The 27,467-nt window shown below is 31.2% G+C and overlaps 2 protein-coding genes and 2 pseudogenes across 8 annotated transcripts; all 4 read right to left on the reverse strand.

Annotated features, from left to right (window-relative positions):
* Nucleotides 1–1,373: 1,373 nt before the first annotated feature.
* On the reverse strand, nucleotides 1,374–8,367 carry LOC129317774 (putative disease resistance protein At3g14460). 7 transcript variants are annotated; one of them, XR_008595044.1, is made up of 7 exons: nucleotides 4,358–8,367; nucleotides 3,604–3,700; nucleotides 3,033–3,097; nucleotides 2,856–2,918; nucleotides 2,563–2,673; nucleotides 2,114–2,178; nucleotides 1,374–1,921 (listed from the first exon to the last, which is right to left on the reverse strand). XR_008595044.1 is itself a non-coding variant. In XM_054962147.1 (2 exons), exon 1 carries the CDS (start codon nucleotides 8,118–8,120, stop codon nucleotides 4,389–4,391), a length of 3,732 nt encoding a protein of 1,243 aa, XP_054818122.1. In that variant the 5' UTR covers nucleotides 8,121–8,367; the 3' UTR covers nucleotides 3,522–3,700; nucleotides 4,358–4,388. The 7 variants fall into 7 exon arrangements, 1 of the variants encoding a protein (XP_054818122.1); XR_008595045.1 differs by lacking the exon at nucleotides 3,033–3,097 and adding an exon at nucleotides 3,460–3,511; XR_008595043.1 differs by lacking the exon at nucleotides 3,033–3,097 and adding an exon at nucleotides 3,460–3,515.
* Nucleotides 8,368–20,790: 12,423 nt separating this feature from the next.
* The window catches only part of LOC129317299 (putative disease resistance RPP13-like protein 1), a 104,772-nt pseudogene continuing 98,095 nt past the window's right edge, over nucleotides 20,791–27,467 (reverse strand).
* Nucleotides 24,606–26,928, reverse strand: LOC129317297 (putative disease resistance RPP13-like protein 1; annotated as a pseudogene).
* On the reverse strand, nucleotides 27,091–27,462 carry LOC129318062 (putative disease resistance RPP13-like protein 1). Its single transcript, XM_054962576.1, has one exon. The coding sequence runs from the start codon at nucleotides 27,460–27,462 to the stop codon at nucleotides 27,091–27,093; it is 372 nt and encodes a 123-aa protein (XP_054818551.1).

A 27,467-nucleotide genomic window follows, 5' to 3' on the forward strand; every position in this document is an offset into this window, starting at 1 on the left:
GGGAAAAACCATGAAGTTTTAGATAGAGCTCAGAATATAGGTTGATTTATAGGTGCTAGCTTGAATAATCAGTCATAAAAATTGGATTGGGTTGAACAAAATTAACACAAATAAAATGGGTTTTCTGGCTTGGCCCAAATGACCCATGACCTATATGGCTAACCTTGATGGGTTAGAATCGGTCCATTTAACATTTTTAAAAAATAAAAATAAAGTAAAAAATGGAAAATATTGTAGATTTATGACTTTTAATAAATTGATGGGCATGACCGCTAGCTCAATTCATATAATACAAATTAAAAAAATAATGCCATGATATTATATTGAAACTTATCATCATGTTCATTTAGGTGCATTTTCCTAACATATATAAAAAATAAATTGAAAAGTAAAATAAAATGGGTTAGCATATTAGCCCTTTTAACCCATTAGTTCTCAAAGATTGGGTTGGGTTAGAATTTTTTAACTCATATTAAAATGGATACAACTTAACTCAATCCATATAGGTTAACTCATATGGTCGGAATTGACCCATATTGTTAGCTCTAGTTTTAAGAATTTACCAAAAATATAAGTTTGAAAAACATTGAAAATTGTGATTGATCATTTTAGTTAGACTGAAGCCTCTTATAAACTGGCTTTCTTTCTCTATTCAAATTTTGGGCCCAAGCCCATTTCTTGATATATGAACAAATAATGTGTTTGAACAATTTAGGCAATCATGCAAGTCTAATATTGCGGTATTTTTCATTAGGTAAAAATAATGAGTTTGGGATTGAGCTTTGATACCATATGGCTAAAAGTAATTATAAATAAGTCATTACACAAAATTAAATTTAAAATTCACCTACAATGAATAGACATATAATTATGTTGGAAAATAAGAACATTGGCTATGTTCAATGAGCCAAGAGATGACTTGAAAGTCTTGGGATGCTATATTCAAGAATTATATTAATCAAGTTTTAGTTTTTAAGAAATAAAATTATTTTTTGTGGCTTGTAGGCTGAAAAATCATAATTAAAGATGACAAAGTTCATTCATTTTTCATATTACCTTTATTGTGATTTATTTTATTTGCCTTATTTTGAGAATTGATGTCAAAAACTTTCGGAACCTAGCTTCCCTCCTCCCACCCAGCTCCCATCCATAATAACCTAAACCCTTTAAATTTAAGTTGAATGGTTCAGATTAAATATATTAATTTTAATTTTAATTTTATAAATATTAAATAAAAATTATAAATTTTTTATTAAATTTAATCAGCAATTTGGACAATCCAAATTTAACATAAGTGATAACAACAATTCTAATAATGATTTAATTTTGTTAAGTTTAAAACATCTTGATAGTGTTTATGTGAGAGATAAAATGTGTAGATAAATAAGTTAGCTTATAAATGAGAGAAGTTGGAAGAGAGAGAATCATGCACCACAAGAATTATCCTGGTTCGGTCCCCTGACCTACGTCCAGTCCTCTTGAGAAACACTCAAGAGATTTTCCCACTATAAAAATCCAATTACAATGCCTGTAAGTAACACATTGAGCTCACTCACAATTCTAATTTTTTTTTTTTAACAAAACTCACCGAAAATTAGCATACATGGTTTTACCCAACTTACCCAAAACTAATAAAACAAATGTGAAAGTAGTTTATTAGAAATTTCTATTGAAAAGGCTAGGTAGCAAAAACATTCTAAGCACCCAAATACTCAAATTCGAGCAATGATATTTAGGAAGTACACAATTAAGCTGGGTTAAATACTAATCTGCTTGCATCTTCAAATTCAATCCTCATCTCTTTGTAAATCATTCATCAACATCAGTTCTCTTTTTGTATTTTGTCATGTTTAACTTTCCTTCTTTTCTTGGTCCCAACAGCTAATTTCCTCCATAAACATTGTCAATTATTTGTTGTTCCCTGATAAACACAATCAATCAGATTCAATTTCCAAAAATATCAATGATCATTTCAAAAATTTTTAATATTACTCGTTATCATCAAAACTAATAACCAAATATTGCCTAAAAGTCAGAGGTTAGATTCTTAACATATTAGAATTAGTAAACTAAACAATTAGGCTCATGGAGACTAAATTAATTTCTCATTTACCTTGAAATGCCTGGAAGGTGTGTATGTCATGTAATCTTCAAGAAAAAATGTATGTCAGTAGAGGTCTGCAAACAACATATTATTTAAAGTGGAATACATTAAAAAACATGCTTATTATTTAAAGTGGAATACATTAAAAAACATGCTTAATTACAAATTACAAGACTCTATATATATGAACATATACAGGGTTCGTTACTTTCTTATCAACTCTTAATTTGCTCTATGTAACACCACACGTCTATTTTTTGACCTGATTTATCAAAATCAAAATATCATATTCATTTTAAGACATTGTCTTGATATAATAAAATGAGCATATGGGAATTGCAAGTGGCGAATTAATCAATGCAGAGGAATGTCCAGGTAAATTAGAAGAGTGTTCATTAAGACACTAATAATCTCAATAAACTGAACTAAGTATCTAATATTAAATCTAGATATCATACCTTTGTTGTGTTTATTGTTGCTGAGGTAACACAGAAATTGATGAGGAAATAAAATTCTGCCTCGTGACTATTGTGAAGGAAGCAACACGCAAGAATCAACTTTCTGCACAACTGTACAAAAAATGAACATCAATGGAGTACTGGTTTTACATTAATAGATTGTCCAGATAAAGTGGAAGTTATATATAAATATATGTATATAGCTAAAAAATCTGCTTTATGTTCATTTAATTGTGGGATTGATATTACATAAATAAGGAGATAAAGTAATTACAGTTGAATCAGTTTTTTACCTGCCTTCTTCGCTTCTCATATGACTCTGTTTAAAACAGAGCAATTCTAATTGATTTCTTCACCTATTTGAACAAGAATTTTCAAACCAGAATATCATATTAGATTTGATAACTCTAGGAAGCTTTCAATCACAACAATTAAAAGGTGGTTTACTTTCTTTTAACTATAAGTATTACCTGACATGTGATATTTTCAGTAGACACTTGGCCATTGCTTTGCATATTGAAAAGCCTATAATATTCTACTTAATGAAATTTTAGAGTAAGTAATTAAAAAGTTAAGGGCAATATCCAATTAAAAGAAAAACATTCAGCTAAACTTTAAATTTGGCTTTTATAAATAATGGGTGAATATATATAAAACTAGGATATTTTGTTGATTTGAATTTTCATATAATGATTTTATTAAATTAAAAACCTTGGAATTAGTATATATAATTTTAAAATACAATAAATCTCAACCATACCAAGATCATCTTTTACCAAAATAAATCTGAAAAAGGAACTCACCATAAAGTGTGTTGTGTGTCCACACACACACACACTTATCATTAATTAGTTATGAATTTCAAGAAGATGAAGAGAGGATTAATTAGTTTCTCACCAGCTCTTGGTGCTGAAAGTTGAGCAATTCTTGTGAACTCCTTTCATATTTTCTAACTTAATAATATAAAAATAAAGAATCAAATCCATTGAAACGCTTTTACATATTTTTTATAAAAAATCATTAAACATTAAAAATATAGACCTGTACTTAGCCTCAACAATGTCTGGGTTAGCTTCTTCCCTGCCTTCCCTGCATATCATATTTGTCTCTTTTTGACTGCTTCCTCATCTTCTTTAACCTAATTTATCAAAACAATAAATCTTATAAAATCAGAAATTAAAGCTACTTAACATACATACGTACATATATTAGAACTCATATCTCATTACAAATATATATGCATCGGGTTCAAAAATATCTAATCAAGCACAGATATTAAATATGCTACAACGAGTCAACTAATTAGATATCGCTCTAAATCTCTTCAACTTTTATAATTAACTCATATCACTAGTGACTTGATAATTAATTGACCATTTCAAACAAAAAATGATGCCATCTATAATTCTCTTTCACTCTTCAGATGTGCACAAATAGTATAGCAAACATTATCAACAGTGATATTATTATTATTGTTATTATTTATATTTATTTTGATGAGAAAGTATAGTACTCTAAATTAAACCACAAGTTTCACAGGGTTATAAGTTTTTCGAGAAAATAAAAATTGAAGAAGCATTGGTGGCCTTGGCTAAGAAAATTTTACAACTTGAGGTATATATGATGTAAGTAAGATGTTTCCTATAATTAATGTTTTATGAAGGGAAGACCAAAATAAAAATTATGAAGGGAAGACCAAAAATTTTATGTATAGTGGAAATGGAAAAAAAGGAAAAAACTATTTGTGGGAAAACAATACTAAAAAGTTTGATTGTTTTGGAATTAGAGAGCTCACCTTTTGACGCAATGCCGCACCATCTCCAAGATCATAGTACTTCACCATTAATTATTACGGTTGGAATATGAGAGATGTCAGACAAGTGTTTTCCTCCTTCAAAATTATATCTTTCTTCTAATTTAGGACACTCGCTGATATCTAGCTCAAGAAGAGAGGGTGGCAGCGCATCTTCTGGCAAGGATTCAAGGTTTGGACAGTTCCTGATGGAGAGAAGTTCGAGAGAAGTAAGGTGCCGAAGCCCTTTTCCATCTAACCGTTTAAGATTAGAGAAGTCCCCTATGTAGATATCCAAAAGAGAGTTGGGCAGTGATTGATTGTTTAGTAAATTATGGAGTATAGTTTCACTTCCATCACCTTCAACCCACAATGTTGAGAAAGAAGTCAGCCGTTGAAAACCCCAATCTTCAATTGGTATACAAGATAGTCCCTCACAGTCATTAATTTCCAAAGATCGTAAATTAGAAGGCAAACCACCTTGAGGCAATGATTCCAAATTCGGAAACCTTGTTAGTTGAAAACTTTGAAGGTTGGCAAGGGAATCAATGTGTACTTCTGACATTGATCTAAGTTTTTTGCAACTTTGAATCGAAAAAGTTTCCAAGGGAAGAGTAGAACCCCCAACATTTGTAAAGGTCTCCAAATTATGACATTTGTGAATGCTAAGGTGTTTAAGCTTGGGAAAACAACCTAATGGAAAGGATGCTAAGGAACGACAACTATTCTCAATCCACAAGACTTCAAGTGATGTGCAGTTTTGTAAAGATTCTTGAGGTACGAACTCTAACTTCTCACAATGTTTAATTAGAAGACGTTGCAAAGAAGCAGGCAAACCTTCAATTGGAAAGGACATGACCGATGGAATATCATAGAGAGACAACTTTACAAGAACGTGGCTATCTATTATCATTCTTGGAAATGACCGCAAGCAATCACACTTCTCAATTGTTATGGATTTCAAAGAGTCCAGAGAATAATCATCAAGAGCTCCCAACAACCCCTGTTCCCCTTGCTCAATGTTTAATTCTTCAATAGATGCAATCCAATGCAAAGCTGTTGATTTTGCGTCCAACCGTTTGCAATTAGAAATAGAAACTTTTGTCAATGATGGAAGGTTATGAGGCACGTCTCCTTTCAACATAGGACAATCATATAAATTCAACCGTTCGAGATGAGGAAAAGGAAATTTCACACCTTCACCATCAAACGATATCCATTCCTCCCAAACAGGCATATCTCTAAATTCTAGAATTTTCAAGGATGGAAATGGTTGAAACGAAGAGGACTCTCCTTTGCTGCAATAGAATTCACGTCCAACTCTTTGTACTAATTCCATTCCTTTAATAACAATTTCTTTGAGACAAGGTAATTGTCCAAATGACGGGAGCGAAATGCAATACTTGCAATCACTCACTGATAAATATGCAATATTCTTGAATGAAGAATCTCCCACCCAATCCGGAAAGTTAGTGCCACCAAAATGGTTGATGGTCAATCGCTGTAAGTTTGTTGAAGGTTGTAGCATGCTAAGGACATTTTTCACAATTTGTGAATCTTGAGCATCACAATCCCATTGCAACACTAACTCCTTGATTTTGTCTCTCCTCTTCAAGTTTGCCTCCAAAACATCCATTGAATCAACAATATTTTCTAGTTTTGAAAGGGAAAGTTTACCTTCCAGACAAGGGAGCTTTTTTAACTCTTTAATTCCCAATCCAGTCGGTTGTTTGCCCACCATAAAGTTACTCAAACTTTGAAGATTTTCTAGTCTTGTAATTTGTCCAGGCATCTCCTTTAAAGCGGTGCCACTAATGTCCAAGTGACGTAGATTAATAAGCCTTTCTATCTTTCCCGGCAATTCCTTAAAACAATGACAATTTGATAAAAGCAATGTCTGCAAATTGTAAAGTGTAAAGACCGCATCAGGAAATCTTTCAATTCCACTCCAAGAAAGGTCTAGATATCGCAAATGTTGCAAATTACCAATTGAATCAGGTAGCTCATTGACATTTTGATAGCCAAACAAAGATAGTACTCTTAAACATTTTAGTTTTGGCAACAAATCCTGTGGTACCTTTCTGGTCAATGAACAACATATTATCTCACCGTATATAGATTGGGGTAAAAAAGTCCTCAAACAATTTAATTGATAAAAGTTCTCAAACCTTTTAGAGCCGTCATGCTGTTGCCTAGGATATGATAAATGACGAAGAGTAGGTTTTGAAATTTTTTGGCCTTCAAACCATAGGCAACTCTTTCCAGATACAACTTTGGCTAAATCGTTGATGAGATCATGCATGACAAACTTTCTTCGATCACCACCATCTTGTTGAAAGAATGACCTACACAATAATTCATCAAAGTAGTCATCTGCTTGCATTTCATATGTGTTCTCCCCGTGGGATTGTTGGTGTACAAAGCCTTCTGCCATCCATAACAAGGCCAATTTCTTTTTCTTTAGCAACATATCTTTAGGGAAGATTGAGCAATAAGCAAAGCATTTCTTCAAATGTGATGGAAGATAGAGATAACTCAGACGCAAAGCAGGCATAACATCATCATTTGGTATGTCCCACTGGTTGCTATTTAGAATTTTATTCCATTCCTTTTCATCCACTTTTGAACGCAAAAGACCTCCAATGGTTTTGACAGCAATTGGGAGGCCACCACATTTTCTTGCAATTTGCTTACCGATTGCTCCTAGCTCTGGATATTTGTTCGGATCTTCATTTGCAAATGCATGCTTCGAGAGTAAAAGCCAACAATTATCATCCGAGAGACAACGCAACTCATGTACAGGGAAGGTGTGTGTGATTTCAACAACTCTTTTTTGACGAGTTGTTACGATGATTATGCTTCCCCTTCTTCCACTGTGAAAAGGGGTTACAAGGTCCTCCCAATGACTATATTTCTCATTCCACAAATCATCCAACACGATCAAAAACCTTTTATTAGTCAAGCTATTTTTTAATTCAACACGAAGAGAGTCTAGATTTTTACTCTCATAGACTTTTGAAGTGACGGACTCAAGAAGATTCCTTGTCACCTCTAAAACACTAAAATCATCCGAAACACATGCCCAAGCCTTCGAATCGAAATGCTTCTGCACCTTCTCATCATTGTAAAGGAGCTGAGCAAGGGTGGTTTTACCCAACCCTCCCATTCCCCAGATAGTGATCACTCCTATGCCATTACCCTTTGGATCTTCATCACCCAGAAGCATTTTCATTAGCTTCTCCTTATCATCCTCTCTACCAACCACATCGGATTCATTTACCAATGAAGTTGAAGGTGTTTTATGCACTCCCACGCTAACGCTTTGTAAACCAAGGATATCCTTCTGCTTGGCAAAGTGTTCGAGCCTTCGGCATGTTGCTTCTAGCCTGGAGTTCATCCTCCAATTAAATTCATCAAAACAAGAAGAAAAGAAGGATCGCACCTTGTTAGCGACGTTTTGAGAATCTTTTCCAACCTTGGATCTGAGAGACTCAGTGTTGATCTCATCCAGTAAATCCTCCGCATCATAGACAGCATCTTTCAACTCTTCAAGCCACTCCTTGACTACATGGTTTGTGATCATCTTCTCTTCTGCGTCGTTGAGGACAGCATCGAGCATCAACAGAGTAATCTTCATCTCATCCATGAGAGAGACATTCAGCTTTCTGTTGTTCATGAAATCTCGAAACTCGCTCGAGGTGATCCTATCCAGTAAGGTCTGGACAGAAGCAGAGAGCAAAGCTTGTCCCACAGCTGCTGCAGCCATGCCTTGTTTTGTTTCGGAACTCAAAGCGACTGAGAAAGAAGAGAGTTTGAAGGAAGCGATGGAGTGAGAAGCTGGCTTTGGATTGATCGAGAGAACACTTGAAGACGAAGTTAAATGAATTTCTTATATATTTCAGGAAAAGACAAGAGAGGGTAATTGCAATGAAGATTAGAAGGACGTGTAATTTCAATATGGTAGGCCATCCCCGGCAACATCTCCGTTCAATCTGCGCGACAACACACCATCATTCATTTTCCCATGATCTTTCGGTGGCACGCTTCCCCAGAAAAAATGGCACGAGCGAATTTGACATTCATCTGTACCACAAGACTAAATTAAAGATGAGACCTTAATGCATAAGAATTTACAATTATTAATTTGCTTTTAGAATTGAATTGTATATTTTCTCTCTTCACAAATTTAATGAAATTTAAATAATTTATTATGATAATATTTAATTAAATAATTTAAAAGATTTGTTTGAGATCGATGAAATTTACATAAAAATCAACATTAATTTATTAACTGAGTTATTTCTAATTATATTAAATGCCTATTTCATTAAATTTTTTTACACGTGTTTGAGATAATATCTTAGCCAACTTGTGTATTTATTTTGTAAAAAATTAATAAATAAATAATTTCACATAACTAAAAGTAAAATATGAATATAAAAGTAAAAAATATATATGCATTAATTTTTTGAAATTTTAAATATTTTTAAATAATATTTATGTTTAAAGAGGAGTATTGTAGTTCAATAAATATGATTTAATGATTAACTAACAGTTTGAGTGAATATAAATAAAACTTGTAAAGTAGGAGATAGGTTTGTGCTTTGTGATTATTGATTCAATGGGATGCTTATATAGGTTTTTAAAATAGAAGTGAGATATCTGTAATTAACATAAAATATACAGGACATAAATGTATTTTGCTCTATATATTATGGTCCGGTTTATATACATATATCAATTATCTAGATGTTATAAATTTGTGTAAGAAGGGGGAAAAGACGCTTTAATATTGCATCTGTTAGATGTTTAATATGGAAAAGTGGAAAGTTAAGGCACTGACAGAGGGCATACAGTTTTTGTGTATTATGTTATTCACATTTAGCCCTCAGCACTTTATTTGAAGTAAAACCATCAATTTATTTCTGAAAAAAAATTAAATCAACAAGGCTTCCTTATTAATATTTATACAAAACATACTTTACTCCATCATATTCTCTATTCACACATTGAGTTTTTGGGCAACAAGCATCACTTAGCATATTGGATAACAATCAAAAATCATAGAGAATACATATAAACTATTAAAGAGAACGTCAGGAGAAACTCCAACACATGCTCCTAAATAAAAGGGTGAATGACAATAGAGCCTTTTGAAATAGTAAGTTTATTATCGATAGCTTTCCAATTAATTTTTTTTAAAAATAAATTACTAATATTAATTTAAACGTATATTTGAAAATTTAGGAGTTTTAATTATAACTAAAACATTTAAATTATAAATATAACTCACTAATATACTTGAGATTGATATTTCCAATTGTTTAAATTAATATCTATAACCTACTTTGCAAAAATTTTGTCAAACATCTAATTATTATAAATTCTTTATATATTGAACTTTTATTGTCATCCTCCTGAATAAAATACAGTGCAGTTGTCCCTCTTGGTTGGTGACGAGAGCAAAGTTAGTAAAACTTATTAAAGCAAAGGAATCTCTTTGTGTGTCTCTATCTCTTTGTGAGAGAGAGAGAGAGAGATAAATGATTTTAAAAGCCAATACGAGAATTTACTTTCTTAAAATTTCATTGTCTATGGAATAATGTAATATCTCTCACACTAGCATTTTAACGGAAGTAAAATGAGAAAAGAATGAAAATAGAATTAAAAACTATGCTGTTTAGCATGCAAGAAAATTTTAATTAAATATTGAGTTAAAATCCGTTTGGCATACGCTTTTTTACTGTGCAAAAGATGGCAGCAGTAAAAAGGGTTAAAAGAGAAGGAGAGAAAGCAAGAGGTTTAAATTTTAATGAAATTTCAAATTCAAGGAATAAAGTGCAAATGTCTAAATAGAAAAGTAGAAAAGTGGCAAAGAAAAAGCCGAAGTGATTGAAGACAAAAGTGGAAAAGTAATATGCTGGCTCCTTGTTTTTCAGCTATACTTAAATCTTTATCTTTATCTTCGTTATGAAAATAGAGATTGTGTGGAAGATAGAAGAGAGAAAAATATGCGAAAAGAATAAAAAAAATAAAAATTTTTTATTTTAGTGTATAGAATATAATTAAAATGACTTTTATTGAAAAACACAAATATATCAATTAAAGTAAATAAAATATACAAGATAATAATAACTAAAAAATATTATAATAATCGAAAGATATTTGAAGAATATGAGATAATAGATATCCACATAATATTTTAATATTCATATCACTCCCTCTTAGATGTCCATATATTGTGTCACATTAAAACTTTACTAAGAAAAACTCAATTGAATAAAACCTTAGTGAAGAAAAAAGAATACATAATATCATCATATTTATTGAAGCTACCTTGTTAAAAACTTTATTAGAAAAATTTAATGGAATAAAACCTTGGTTAAGAAAAAAAATAGTACATTTTAACTTTTACTACTCCTGATGATGATATCATTCCATGTTTTCGAGTCATCTTAAGTTATTGTATTCTAAATTATGTGTCAATTTCTTGAATATTATTATTGCCGATTCTTTTAGGTTTGTGAGTTGATATACTCTTATAGCTAGACTATATATAAATCATTGTCTTTGTATAATATTTTGAAACATCCCTCACACACACTCACACATAATGTGAAGACATTTTTCCACTTGTGGTATATCTTATGGAGTAGAAAAAAATCTTGATATACATATATTTTCACAAATAAATAACCTCTTGATGGTCAAATTTTATGGTCCAAACTAGACATATGTAATACATATGTGTAATCAATTAATTTTGATTATAACTAAATTAAGCAACCATACATAATAATTTCTCAGGTGTATCATATCAAATACATAATTTCATTGTAAATCATTGCAATATCATAAATTGTGATATGAAAGCATTCATATGTGGTGCTTCTAGACCATATTTCGTTATCCTCTTGATGAAAAAATTATCTTGATTCACATCTAATTACCCAATATCTTAACATCTAATTCTTTAACAATCAAGTGTTCATGTAAAATCTTCAAGATATATTCAATGATGTTCAATCAATGAACTTTTATATATAATCATATGAATGAAGGAAATTTCTCAAGAATCTTGATAAGCTTTTTTCATATTGAATCTTTTGAAACTTTCAAGAAAATATGACTATACAGAAAACTATATTAATAAGCTAGCATTCATTAAACGCATATCAGATTTTTATATTACTAGACAAATAATGTCAAAAAATTATTTCATCCATCACAAAATAATACACTAGTCTTTATTTTGAATCATTGCAAGATATTCTTATATTGAAAGTCAAGCTTTACATGTGACATTTTATATTTTTTTCTTTTGCACAAATGCTTATGTATAATATTGCGCTTCATGTGTTTGAACTATAAGTTCATGGCTTTCATACCTTGAACAAGTGAATGTAATTCTACTTATGTTGTATCCTTTTCTCTAAATTTGATCAATTTATTTATTCACATTCTATCAAGATCCTCATTTGATTTCAATTTTTTTTATCCTTATTGAAAATGTTGTTGACAACTCTTATCTTTTAGTTCAATCATTTCTCACATTGGCATAACTTCCAAATATCTTTTTATTATTATCAAGTACCCACTCTTCTTCTAGGGACTTAAAGTTAGTTATGTCTTTTCCTCTTCTAAAATGCCAACCTCTTTAATATAATCATCTTATTAATATTTATACAAAACCAACTTTACTCCATCATGTTCTCTATTTTTTTTTTATTGAGTTTTTGGGCAACAAACATGAATCATAAAGAATGCATATGAGCTATAAAGAGAACAAACAAAAATCATAGAGAATATATATAAACTGGAAAGAGAACATCACAGAAAACTCCAACACAAGCTTTCAAATAAAAGAGAGAATGACAATAAAGTCTTGAAATAATACATTTATGATTATTAGCTTCTTGATAAATTTTTTTAATAATAAATTATAAATATTAATTCAGACTTATACTTGTAAATTTAAGAGTCTTAATTGCAAATGAAACATTTAAATTGTAATATAACTCATTATTTACCATTGAGATTCTTGTTTTTAATTGTTTAAATCAATATCTATAACCCACTTTGCAGAAAATTTAATCAAAGATCTAATTATTATGAATTCTTTATGTATTGAGATTTTATTGCTATTCTCTTGAATAAAACACAATACAGTTCTCTCTTGGTTGGTGATGAGAGTAAAGTGAGTAAAGCTTACTAAAGCAAGGGCATCTCTTTTGTGCTCTTAATTGAGACTTGGGAGGAAAAAAAAGAAGCAATTGGATGTGAAAAGACAGAAAAATGTGAGATAGGAAGAGTGAATAACTAATAAATGCATTTAGAAGTCAAATGATATGGGAATTTATTTTCCCGAAAATTCACTGTCTATAGAATTATGTAATATCTCCCGCACCAGCACTTTAGCGGGAATAAAATAAGAAAAGAATGAGAATAGAATTAAAAACTATGCTATTTAGCATGAAAGAAAAGTTTAATCAAATCTTGAATTACAATTTGTTTGGTATACACTTTTTTACGATCCAAAAGATGGCAACACTAAAAAGGGTTAAAACTTAGAGAAGGAGAGAAAGTAAGAGGTTTCAGTCTCAAAGAAATTTCAAAATCAAGAAATAAAGTTGTAGCGAGTGGCCGAATAGAAAAGTGGAAAAGTGAAAAAAATAAAATAAAAAAGCCAAAGTGGATGAAGGGAAAAGTGCAAAAGTGGAATCTTGGGCCTCAAATGTTGGAAAAATTTTGTTATTATTTTTTTTGAGTCAGGTTAAAATTAATTTTTGTTAACATTATGAACAACATTATACTACTTTCAAATGTTTTAAAAAAATATTACACAAAAAAATAAAATAAAATATCAAGTGCTGCTATTTGTAATAGTTGAAAAATAAAAATATACTATAACCTAACTTATAAATATAATATATACTCACTCTTTAGTCTTAAAGTATTGGTAGCCAAGGTATGAAGGGTTTCTTGAAATACTTACCACCCCAATATCATTGCAAAATTTATGAAGATTCTTGAAGGTTTTAAAATTTGTTAAAAAGATAAGTTTCAAAAAGTTAACATTTACTGCAACTCTCTCAGAACTCTTATATATGCTCATCCAATTGAATTCTTTGAAAACCATCCCTTTGCCAAAATTATCAAGAAAATAAGAAAATTTATCATAAGAGATTAGATGATCACCTTTATTCTTGTGTTTAGAAGAGCAAATAATTTTGGTAATTGGCTTTCTCATCAAGTTTTCAACAATAAGTTAAATGTTATGATTTTTTATGTTGTACTCTAACATGGAGGGGGCTACTAGTAGTTGGTCACCAAAGGTCCTACTTTGGTGAAACTTATTCAAGAATAATTGATTTATGTGGCCAATGTATAGTTTGATCTCATGATCCTTTAGCTACTAAGACCGTCAAGCCCTTTAATTATATATGGCAATATATATATATATATATAAGTAGTAAACTAAATTTCTAACCACTTTTATGTTATAATACGGTGTGTTTTTAATTCATAAATGACACTTGTTATTTTACTAATATTAGTTATTAATTTGACATATATAATTATAATTATGCCCATCATATATATATTTTTAGTTTATTAAACCCCCAAATGGACAGTTGTTATTATTTGACCATTATCTCTTTTTAACATAAAGCCTACGAATTTAGTGTCTCCTATCTCTGCATTGTTTGCCTTTGATATTTTATATGAAATGAAGTGGCTTTCAAGAATTAAAGTGAGTCCAAATTATAAAGTGTCTTATTAGAATATTAAATGATATTTCATTTTTAACCCTACAACCTTCTTATAACTTTGATAAATTAAACAAACTAACAATTTTTCTGAATCTGCATAAAAAATAACCGAAATACCTTCTATGAGAAACGGGAGTAGTATATTTCTTATAACAACGTCATGCTTATTTTGTTCCATGGCTTTGAAATCAAACCCTACCTGTGTCTTCTTAATCCTCTCCTTCATTATTATATTCCACTTTTATACATCCATTTCCTGCATTATTTGTTTCGCCTACCTTCGTGTTCCAGTGCTGTACTAATTATGCTTCCTTTTTATGATTTTGCAATATATATGTAATTTAAAAGTTAATCAACTTGTTTTCCAGAAAAACATTGGAACCTGAAATGCATCAGTATCAATATCAATATTATTATAATTATCGAGATCCAAACAGATTTGTGGGTTGTCTATAAAATTTGATCGCCAGTTAATCAAGTGCCAGATAAACAGTGTTATGCTATCATGTAAGTTAAAGTTTTCATATTTATATATTCGAAGGAAAAATTGTCTGTCATAGGTCTATTTTTTTTAACTCTATGTTTATCATATTTCATCTGTATCTAATTATTTTATATGAATTCTCTTGGCAAAGGATGCACGGTAACTATTATATAATCTATTTCCTCCTGGTTTGGTGTGCCGACGCGTGACATAAACGACAGATTCTTTGGGGAACAAAGAAAATTATAAAGGAAAGATACAAAAGTCATGAAGTGAAGCTGATAATATTATAAACTGATTTGCTTTACCCTTCATTGTCGTTAGAGTGATGGCAAGATCCGTTGAAGGCACAAAGCATATCATTTGATATTAAGTATTAACAAACAGCTTCACGGGTGGATTACAGGCTGGTGATCATAATTTATGATGTTAGAATACAACTTACAAGGCTTCTCATCAACCGAGTAGCCAAAAAACAAAAAAAACAAATTGAGAGAGAGAAAGAGAGATGGAGAGAGAAAAAATACCTGTAAAATGAGCAGACAACAAGGCTTTTTATTTGAACATACCAAGACAAAAAAGAGTAAACGAAGTATACCATCTCTTTGGATTTAAAAAACAAAAAAAGAATAAGTATACCATCTTGTTTGCATTTTTGGGCCTCGGCTAAGGGCCTCACGATTCAATACCCTCCTCACTATAAAAATATGGATTAAAGACTTAATTTATTCTTGACTTTTTTAAAAGAGCAATAGGCACCTTGTAATAAAGTGTGGGATAATATTCTATTAGTTCACTTGAAGGAATTTAAATAATCTAATCCATTCAACCAACACAAAATATACTAGCATTTGCATTTGAAAGTAAGAGTTGGAGGATCGATGAGGAGGTTAAAAAATTGGGAGAATTTTAGTAAAAGATCTTTGTAGGGGTTTAATTTCATATCAGGACTAATAGAACCTAAAAATATATTTCAAGACCAAATGATTGAATTGAAAATATAATTGATGGAAAAATAACTAAAATACCTTTCATTTACTTTTAAAAAACTTCCATCTTGCTTGGCCCCACTACCAGTTGCCAGACCATTGTTGTGTTGGTGGTCGAACCACCACTATAGCCCTTGTTTGAGCTCTAGTGCTGACCATTGGAGGAAAAAATTCTCCTAAACAGTGAAGGATGTTTGGACCTATGACCTATTGATTCACCAGAAAGTTTTATAATCATTTAATGATACCTCTTAATTATATAATGCAAAATCTTATATATATCATAGGCTAAGTTCTCAAAAGTCAATTAAGGGTTGTGGGTCTCATATATATAAGCCAAGTATCGATGAGTTGGGGGCAAAAATATCATCATGTGCTACATTATGGTGCAAAATTTCCCAAAGCCTTAAAAAACTATGAAAAAATCACCAATCCAAAACAAAGATATCTGTTAGCAAACATTGACCATGAATGTAAAAAAGAAATTGAAATTTTATTTGGCCTAATGTGTAGATAAGTAATACACGTGTTCATATTTGTCTTAACTAATAACACAAACCTTAAACACAATATTTTATTTTGTCACATTCTATAGTTAAGAGGAGAGGAAAGGGAGTTTGAACTAACTTGGATGGAAGAGAGAGGAGATCTAGTTAGGAGTACATTCATGATCAATGCTTGCTAACGAATATGTTTGTTACAAATTGGGAATTTTTGCATCACTTTTAGGGTGATGGCCAAAATTGTATCATAATTTACTACTTAATATATATTTTTGCCTCTAACTCATTTACACGTAGCATAACATGTAAGACCTATTATTTTAACAAATGTCTATTTGAGATTTTTCCACCAATTTTAGAGTTGATAAGTAAAATTGCACCATACTTGAGTTAATTAAGGATACCAGTGGCTCTTTACAAAGTATTTTATGAATATCTGTGCACCTTAACCCTTGTTAAAATTCAAATTTAACTTGTCCTTTTCCCTAACACATGTCTGTTAATTTATTAGTGCAACTTGTTAGCAATACCTACTACTAATCAATCTTGTTGACTTGTTAAAATATAAAATGGACTTTTAGAATCTTAACTTATTAATATGATTCTTGGCTAGAATTAAAATTTTCTTGGTGTGTTTTAATTAACGAGGACTTTGATTTGAACCAAATCTCTCATTTGAATATACAAAATTGATGAATTTGAATTTGATTCAAATCTAAATCTATTTTAAATTATAATTCTTTTGTAATTTTAAGTTTCATATACAACCTGTTATTTGAAATTGTAATCAATTCTTGTTTTTTTTTTTGCGTTTTCACTATTGATACTTATATGACTCTTGTATCTTTTCTTATCTCTTATTGATTTAAAAATATAAATAAACTTGTCATTTCTAATTTTTTATTTATCTCTTTTTTATTTAAAATGTTTAAATTATTTGAACAAAAAAATTTGATTTGAAATGTAAATCCTTGTGTTAACTCTTCATCCCTGTGTTCCTAGATTCTCGTGCCATAGGTGGATGAGGGTTTCGATATGCCCTTGTTGAAGAAGATGAACGATGACTTTGATCTCCCCAGCGATGGCACCAGCCTTAAATGTTGGAGAGAAGGAGATCAGCAAGTAAGGCTTGAAGACAAAGCTCCTCAAGAAAGGTGAAGGCTGGGACACGGACGCCTGAAGTGGGCGACGAAGTTGAAGGTATTCAATTTCATTTCTGTTGTGGAAATAATGTGCTTGGTTACTCATATATCGGCTTTGTTCTTATTCAAATTTCTAGTTTGTCGTTGTTGGTAGAAACTACACTGCTCACACCAGGGAGCTCGACAACGCCGTTCCAAAGGTATCTTGCTCTCCATTTTTTGTTTGGTTCCATGGGAAAATCCTATGTGATATTTTTTGTTTGCTCTCCATTTTTGTTTGGTTCCGACGGCTGACATTCCGTGAGGATACAACAAGTCATCCAATGGCTTATGGTTTTCATTAACCAAAATTTATATTTTTACAATTTTTAACATTTACAAAGTTGGAAAAAACAATTCATAAACATCAAGTTTAGAAAATGTTTGTTGAAACATTCAACACTCGTATAGTCATATATTGATATATTCATATTCGTATTTTGAAATTGTCGAATAATGGATCTATTTTTCACATCTATGTGAGGGTATTATTTCTCTAACTTTATTATTTATGTAAACATATTAGTATTCATAATTAATTGTTATTGTTAATTTTACAATTTGACAAGTTTAGCTAGAATTTTAATAAATCAAATTCATGTTTATAAATTGGGGGGGTTAGAATATTTATAATGGATCTATGTGAATATATTATCTTATTTACACTTTATTCCCAGATTATAAAAGAAACTTATCAAATCCTTAAACTTTTACATCTCCAAATTTCGTAGGCCACAAAAAAAAAAAATCTCCAAATATGCAATTGATTTTGATTGATTGTTAATAAGTAAATAAAATTAATGAAATAACGAGTTGAATTAAAAGGTTTAATGAGTTTCTTTTTTTTTTTTTCCTTTTTAATTGCACGTAAGTATTTTTCTATTGAAGAGGCAATCTTATTTGAAGTATGGTTAGGTGTTAAATATATTTACCTATGTAGCACTCAAAGATTTATTGATAAAAAATTCACAATAATTTTACAAAAATGAAACCTTCCCACCTTATTTTCACAGACATTTTATTTTCAAAAAGAAAAAAAAGATCCCAAAAAGAAGGATAATAAATTTTTTAAAATTTTTGTGATATTTGATTGAAAAGAGAGATTAGGATACTATGTATGGCGGGGATGATTAGTCTTCTATGTGGATTATGATATACGATACTAATTAAGATGATTATTTTTTGTAGTGTATGTAACCGTATGAGACAATTATTCTTTCATACAAAATTATAATGTATGATTTTGCACTCTTAAAATAATTAAAAAAAATTCTTGCACAATTTCAAGTTTCATGATTTGGCTAAAATTAATCCATCATTGTTTCTTTCCTATATTTTTATTTTTAATCTTTTTGGGTTATTGCAGTATGGGACTAGTCAGACTCAAATTTTTCTATTACTCTTGTAAAATAAACATATCTACAAGGACATATATATTTAGCGCATGATGATGTGTTTATATATATTTTTATTTTTTATTATTCACAAATAAATTCTTATTGGTGGCAATCTTGTTTGACACATAGTTGAGCACTAAATGTAAGTCCCTCTCCCAGTAAAAATTTAAATTTTAATTTGTCAAAGGATAGTCCTTTTCTGTTTATATTTTTAATATAGATAGATGCTATTTTCATGTATTATATGAAATCTACTTTTAAATGAAATCTATGTATTTTCATGTAATATTTTTCAATCAAATACGAAATCTATCTTTTTGATCATACTGAATTCTAAACAAATTTCTCGATCACCCAATCTTTCTTCGTCATTTCATTTCATCCTATTCTATCCTTTACGCATCTATTCTTTTTTTTGCTTTGGGACAAGGATCCCGTACACATCTATTCAAACACTAATAATACTTACAGGTATGCTGAAAAAGAATGATTTATTTGGAAATGAAAAAAGGAATAAAATAAAATATTGTAGTTACATAAATATTTTATGAAACAGTTATTGGACTTTTCTTGACTGGGATTGTGCTTCTTGTTTAAGGTAACATTAATGCAATATGTGTCATAATTTAACGCAAGTATTGTTTGTTTTCTTTCTTTCCTCTTTGAGTTTTCAAATCCTGATTTTTGTTTGGGGAAAAACCATGAAGCTTTAGATAGAGCTCAGAACATAGGTTGATTTATAGGTGTTAGCTTGAATAATCTGTCATAAAAATTGGATTGGGTTGAACAAAATTAACGCAAATAAAATGGATTTTTTGGCTTGGCCCAAATGACTCATGACCTCTATAGCTAATCTTGATGGGTTAGGATTGGTCCATTTAACTTATTATTTTTTAAAAAAATAAAAATAAAGTAAAAAATGAAAAATATTGTAGATTTATGACTTTTAATAAATTGATGGGCATGATCGCTAGCTCAATTCATATAATGCAAATTAAAAAAAATAATTCCGTGATATTATATTGAGACTTATCATCATGTTCATTTAGGTGCATTTTCCTAACATATATAAAAAATAAATTGAAAAGTAAAATAAAATGGGTTAGCATGATAGTCCTTTTAATCCATTAGTTCTCAAGGATTGGATTGTGTTAGAATTTTTTTGACTCATATTAAAATGGATACAACTTAATTCAATCCATATGGATTAACTCATATGGTCAGAATTGACTTATATTATTAGCTCTAGTTTTAAGAATTTACCGAAAATACGTAAGTTTGAAAAACATTGAAAATTGTGATTGATCATTTTAGTTAGGCTTGAAACTCTTATAAACTGGCCTTCTTTCTCTATTCAAATTTTGGGCCCAAGCCCATTTTCTTGATATTTGAACAAATTTAGGTAATCATGCAAGTCTAATATTGCTGTATTTTTCATTAGGTACAAATAATGAGTTTGGGATTGAGCTTGATACCATATGGTTAAAAGTAATTATAAATAAGTCATTACACAAAACTAAATTTAAAATTCACCTACAATGAATAGACATATAATTATGTTGGAAAATAAGAACATTGGCTATGTTCAATGAGCCAAGAGACGACTTGAAAGTCTTGGGATGCTATATTCAAGAATTATATTAATCAATTTTTAGTTTCTAAGAAATAAAATTATTTTTTGTGGCTTGTAGGCTGAAAAATCATAATTAAAGATGACAAAGTTCATTCATTTTTCATATTACCTTTATTGTGATTTATTTTATTTGCCTTATTTTGAGAATTGATGTCAAAAAACTTTCGGAACCTAGCTTCCCTCCTCCCACCCAGCTCCCATCCATAATAACCTAAACCCTTTAAATTTAAGTTGAATGGTTCAGATTAAATATATTAATTTTAATATTAATTTTATAAATATTAAATAAAAATTATAAATTTTTTATTAAATTTAATCAGCAATTTGGACAATCCAAATTTAACATCGGTGATAACAACAATTCTAATAATGATTTAATTATGTTAAGTTTAAAACATCTTGATAGTGTTTTGTGTGAGATAAAATGTGTAGATAAATAAGTTAGCTTATAAATGAGAGAAATTGGGAGAGAATCATGCACCACAAGAATTATCCTGGTTCGGTCCCCTGACTTACGTCCAGTCCTCTTGAGAAACACTCAAGAGATTTTCCCACTATAAAAATCCAATTACAATCCTGTAAGTAACACATTGAGCTCACTCACAATTCTAATTTTTTTTTTTTTTTACAAAACTCACCTAAAATTAGCATACATGGTTTTACCTAACTTACCCAAAACTAATAAAAACAAATGTCAAAGTAGTTTATTAGAAATTTCTATTGAAAAGGCTAGGTAGCAAAAACATTCTAAGCACCCAAATACTCAAATTCGAGCAATGACATTTAGGAAGTACACAATTAAGCTGGGTTAAATAATAATCTGCTTGCATCTTCAAATTCAATCCTCATCTCTTTGTAAATCATTCATCAACATCAGTTCTCTTTTTGTATTTTGTCATGTTTAACTTTCCTTCTTTTCTTGGTCCCAACAGCTAATTTCCTCCATAACCATTGTCAATTATTTGTTGTTCCCTGATTTTGCAATAAACACAATCAATCAGATTCAATTTCCAAAAATATCAACGATCATTTCAAATAATTTTAATATTACTCGTTATCATCAAAACTAATAACTAAATATTGCCTAAAAGTCAGAGGTTAGATTCTAAACATATTAGAATTAGTAAATTAAACAATTAGGCTCATGGAGACTAAATTAATTTTCTCATTTACCTTGAAATGCCTGGAAGGTGTGTATGTCATGTAATCTTCAAGAACAAATGTATATCAGTAGAGGTCTGCAAACAACATATTATTTAAAGTGGAATACATTAAAAAACATGCTTAGTTACAAATTACAAGACTCTATATATATGAACATATATAGGGTTCGTTACTTTCCTATGAACTCTTAATTTGCTCTATGTAACACCACACGTCTATTTTTGACCTGATTTATAAAAATCAAAATATCATATTCATTTTAAGACATTGTCTTGATATAATAAAATGAGCATATGGGAATTGCAAGTGGCGAATTAATCAATGCAGAGGAATGTCCAAGTAAATTAAAAGAGTGTTCATTGAGACACTAATAATCTCAATTAACTGAACTAAGTATCTAATATTAAATCTAGATATCATACCTTTGTTGTGTTTATTGTTGTTGAGGTAACACAGAAATTGATGAGGAAATTCAATTCTGCCTCGTGACTATTGTGAAGGAAGCAACACGCTAGAATCAAGTTTCTGCACAACTGTACAAAAAATGAACATCAATGGAGTACTGGTTTTACATTAATAGATTGTCCAGATAAAGTGGAAGTTATATATAAATATATGTACATAGCTAAAAACATCTGCTTTATGTTCATTTAATTGTGGGATTGATATTACATAAATAAGGAGATAAAGTAATTACAGTTGAATCAGTTTTTTACCTGCCTTCTTCGCTTCTCATATGACTCTGTTTAAAACAGAGCAATTCTAATTGATTTCTTCACCTATTTGAACATGAATTATCAAACCAGAATATCATATTAGATTTGTAACTCTAGGAAGCTTTCAATCACAACAATTTAAAAAGTGGTTTACTTTCTTTTAACTATAAGTATTACCTGACATGTGATATTTTCAGTTGACACTTGGCCATTGCTTTGCATATTGAAAAGCCTATAATATTCTACTTAATGAAATTTTAGAGTAAGTAATTAAAAAGTTAAGGGCAATATCCAATTAAAAGAAAAGCATTCAGTTAAACTTTAAATTGACTTTTATAAATAATGGGTGAATATATATAAAACTAGGATAGTTTTATTAACTTGAATTTTCATATAATGATTTTATTAAATTAAAAACCTTGTAATTAGCATATATTATTTTAAAAACCATAAGCCTCAACCATACCAAGATCATCTTTTACCAAAATAAATCTGAAAAATGAACTCGTCATAAAGTGTGTTGTGTGTCTACACACACACATTTATCATTAATTAGTTATGAATTTCAAGAAGATGAAGAGAGGATTACTTAGTTTCTTACCAGCTCTTGGTGCTGAAAGTTGAGCAATTCTTGTGAACTCCTTTCATATTTTCTAACCTAATAATATAAAAATAAAGAATCAGATCCATTGAAATGCTTTTACATTTTTTTATAAAAAATCATTAAACATTAAAAATATAGACCTGTACTTAGCCACAACAATGTGGGGGTTAGCTTTTTGCCCTCCGTCCCTGCATATCATATTTGTCTCTTTTTGACTGCTTCCTCATCTTCTTTAACCTAATTTATCAAAACAATAAATCTTATAAAATCAAAAATTAAAGCTACTTAACATACATACGGACATATATTAGAACTCACATCTCATTACATATATATATGTGCATCGGGTTCAAAAATATCTAATCAAGCACAGATATTAAATATGCTAGAACGAGTCAACTAATTAGATATGGCTCTAAATCTTTTCAACTTTTATAATTAACTCACATCACTAGTGACTTGATAATTAATTGACCATTTCAAACAAAAAATGATGCCATCTATAATTCTCTTTCACTCTTCAGATGTGCACAAATAGTATAACAAACATTATCAACAGTGATATTATTATTATTGTTATTATTTATATTTATTTTGATGAGAAAGTATAGTACTCTAAATTAAACCACAAGTTTCACAAGGTTATAGGTTTTTCGAGAAAATAAAAATTGAAGAAGCATTGCTGGTCTTGGCTAAGAAAATTTAACAACTTGAGGTATATATGATGTAAGTAAGATGTTTCCTATAAGTAATGTTTTATGAAGGGAAGACCAAAATAAAAATTATGATGGGAAGACCAAAAATTTTATGTGTGTAGTGGAAATGGGAAAAAAAGGAAAAAACTATTTGCGGGAAAATAAAACAATACTGAAAAGTTTGATTGTTTTGGAATTAGAAAGCTCACCTTTTGACGCAATGCCGCACCATCTCAAAGATCATAGTACTTCACCATTAATTATTACGGTTGGAATATGAGAGATGTCAGACAAGTGTTTTCCTCCTTCAAAATTATATCTTTCTTCTAATTTAGGACACGCGCGGATATATAGCAGAAGAAGAGAGGGTGGCAGCGCATCTTCTGGCAAGGATTCAAGATTTGGACAATTCCAGATGGAGAGATCTTTGAGAGAAGTAAGGTGCTGAAGCCATTTTCTATCAAACCGTTTAAGATTAGAGAAACTCCAATACGGAGATATTCACAAGAGAGTTGGGCAGTAATTGATTGTTTAGTAAATTATGGAGTATAGTTTCACCTCCATCACCTCCAACCACAATGTTGAGAGAGAAGTCAGCCGTTGAAAACCCCAATCTTCAATTGGTATACAAGATAGTCCCTCACAGTCATTAATTTCCAAGATCATAAATTAGAAGGCAAACCACATTGAGGCAATGATTCCAAATTTGGAAGACTTCTTAGATAAAACGTTGAAGGCTGGCAACGGAATCAATGTGTACTTCTAACATTGATCTAAGTTTTTTGCAACTTTTAATCGAAAAAGCTTCCAAGGGAAGAGCAGACCCCCCAACATATGTAACAGGTCTCCAAATTTTGAAAATCACTGATGTCAAGGGTTTTAAGCTTGGGAAAACCACCTAATGGAAAGGATGCCAAGGAATGACAACTATTCACAATCCTCAAGTGTTCAAGTGATGTGCAGTTTGTAAAGATTCCTGAGGTACGAACTCTAACTCCTCACAATTTTGAATTACAAGACGTTGCAAAGAAGCAGGCAAACCTTCAATTGGAAAGGACATGGTTGATGAGATATCTTTGAGAGACAACTCTACAAGAATGTGCTACCCATTATCATTCTTGGCATGACCGCAAGCAATCACACTTCTCAATTGTCATATGTTTCAAAGAGTCCAGAGAATAATAATCAAGAGCTCCCAATAACCCCTGTTCCCCTTGCTTAATTGCTAGTTCTTCAATAGATGCAATCCAATGCAAAGCTGTTGATTTTGCGTCCAACCGTTTGCAATTGGAAATAGAAACTTTTGTCAATGATGGAAGGTTATGAGGCACGTCTCCTTTCAACATAGGACAATCATATAAACTCAGACGTTTGAGATGAGGAAAAGGAAATTTGGCACCTTCACCATCAAACAATATCCATTCCTCCCAAACAGGCATATCTTCAAATTTTAGAATTTCCAAGGATGGAAATGGTTGAAACGAAGAGGACTCTGCATTCCCGCAATAGAACTCACGTCCAACTGTCTGTACCAATGCCATTCGTTTAATAACAAGCTCCTTAAGAGAAGGTAATTGTCCAAATGACGGGAGCGAAAAGCAATACTTGCAATCACTAACTGATAAATATGCAATATTCTTGAATGAAGAATCTCCCACCCAATCCGGAAAGTTAGTGCCACCATACCAGTTGATGGTCAATCTCTGTAAATTTATTGAAGGCTGTAGCATGTTGAGGACATTTTTCACGATTTGTGAATCTTGAGCATCACAATCCCATTTCAAACTAACTCCTCAATTTTGTCTCTCCTCTTCAAGTTTGCCTCCAAAGCATCCATTGAATCAACGACATTTTCTAGTTTTGAAAGGGAAAGTTTACCTTGCAGACAAGGGAGCTTTTTTAACTCTTTAATTCCCAATCCAGTCGGTTGTGTGCCCACGATAAAGGTACTCAAACTTTGGAGATTTTCTAGTTTTGTAATTTGTCTAGGCATCTCCTTTAAAGCGGTGCCACTAATGTCCAAGTGACGTAGATTAATAAGCCTTTCTATCTTTCCTGGCAATTCATTAAAACACCTACAATTTGACAAAAGCAATGTCTGCAAATTGTAAAGTGTAAAGACTGTATCAGGCAATCTTTCAATTCTACACTCCAAGAAAGGTCTAGATATCGCAAATGTTGCAAATTACCAATTGAATCAGGTAGCTCATTGACATCTGGATAGTTAAACAAAGACAGTACTCTTAAACATTTTAGTTTTGGCAACAAATCCCGTAGTACCTTTCGGCTCAATGAACAATGTGCCAACTCACCGTACATAGATTGGGGTAAAAAAGTCCTCAAACAATTTAATTGATAAAAGTTCTCAAACCTTTTAGAGCTGTCATGCCATTGCATAGGATATGATAAATGACGAAGAGTAGGTTTTGAAATTTTTTGGCCTTCAAACCATAGGCAACTTTTTCCAGATACAACTTTGGCTAAATCGTTGATGAGATCATGCATGACAAACTTTCTTCGATCACCACCATCTTGTTGAAGGAATGACCTACACAAAATTCACTAAGGTAGTCATCTGCTTCCATTTCAAATGTCTTCTCCCCATGGGATTGTTGGTGTACAAAGCCTTCTGCCATCCATAACAAGACCAATTTCTTTTTCTCCAACAACATATCTTTAGGGAAGATTGAGCAATAAGCAAAGCATTTCTTCAAATGTGATGGAAGATAGAGATAACTCAGACGCAAAGCAGGCATAACATCATCATTTGGTATGTCCCACTGGTTGCTATTTAGAATTTTATTCCATTCCTTTTCATCCACTTTTGAACGCAAAGACCTCCAATGGTTTTTGACAGCAATTGGGAGGCCACCACATTTTCTTGCAATTTGCTTACCGATTGCTCCTAGCTCTGGATATTTGTTCGGATCTTCATTTGCAAATGCATGCTTGGAGAGTAAAAGCCAACAATTATCATCCGAGAGACAACGCAACTCATGTACAGGGAAGGTGTGTGTGATTTCAACAACTCTTTTTTGACGAGTTGTTACGATGATTATGCTTCCCCTTCTTCCACTGTGAAAAGGGGTTACAAGGTCATCCCAATGACTATATTTCTCATTCCACAAATCATCCAACACGATCAAAAAACCTTTTATTAGTCAAGCTATTTTTTAATTCAACACGAAAAAAGTCTAGATTTTTACTATCATAGACTTTTGAAGTGATGGACTCAAGAAGATTCTTTGTCACCTCCAAAACACTAAAATCATCTGAAACACATGCCCAAGCCTTCAAATCGAAATGCTTCTGCACCTTCTCATCATTGTAAAGGAGCTGAGCAAGGGTGGTTTTACCCAACCCTCCCATTCCCCAGATAGTGATCACTCCTATGACATTACCCTTTGGATCTTCATCACCCAGAAGCATTTTCATTAGCTTCGCCTTATCATCCTCTCTACCAACCACATAGGATTCATTTACCAGTGAAGTTGAAGGTGTTTTATGCACTCTCAAGCTAACACTTTGCAAACCAAGGACATCCTTCTGCTTGGTGGAAGTGTTCGAGCCTTCGGCAAGTTGCTTCTAGCTTGGAGTTCATCCTCCATTAAATTCACCAAAAGAAGAAGAAAAGAAGGATAGCACCTGTTTAGCGACGTTTTGAGAATCTTTTTCAACCTTGGATCTGAGAGACTCAGTGTTGATCTCATCCAGTAAATCCTCAGCATCATAGACAGCATCTTTCAACTCTTCAAGCCACTCCTTGATTGCATGATTGGTGATCATCTTCTCTTCCGCGTCGTTGAGGACAGCATCGAGCATCAACAGAGTAATCTTCATCTCATCCATGAGAGAGACATTCAGCTTTCTGTTGTTCATGAAATCTCGAAGCTCGCTTGAGGTGATCCTATCCAGTAAGGCCTGGATAGAAGCAGAGAGCAAAGCTTGTCCCACAGCTGCTGCAGCCATGCCTT

This window comes from Prosopis cineraria, unplaced genomic scaffold (genome assembly GCF_029017545.1).
Source record: "Prosopis cineraria cultivar Desert tree isolate PC_DT_omini unplaced genomic scaffold, ASM2901754v1 PC8, whole genome shotgun sequence".
NCBI classification, from domain to species: domain Eukaryota; kingdom Viridiplantae; phylum Streptophyta; class Magnoliopsida; order Fabales; family Fabaceae; genus Prosopis; species Prosopis cineraria.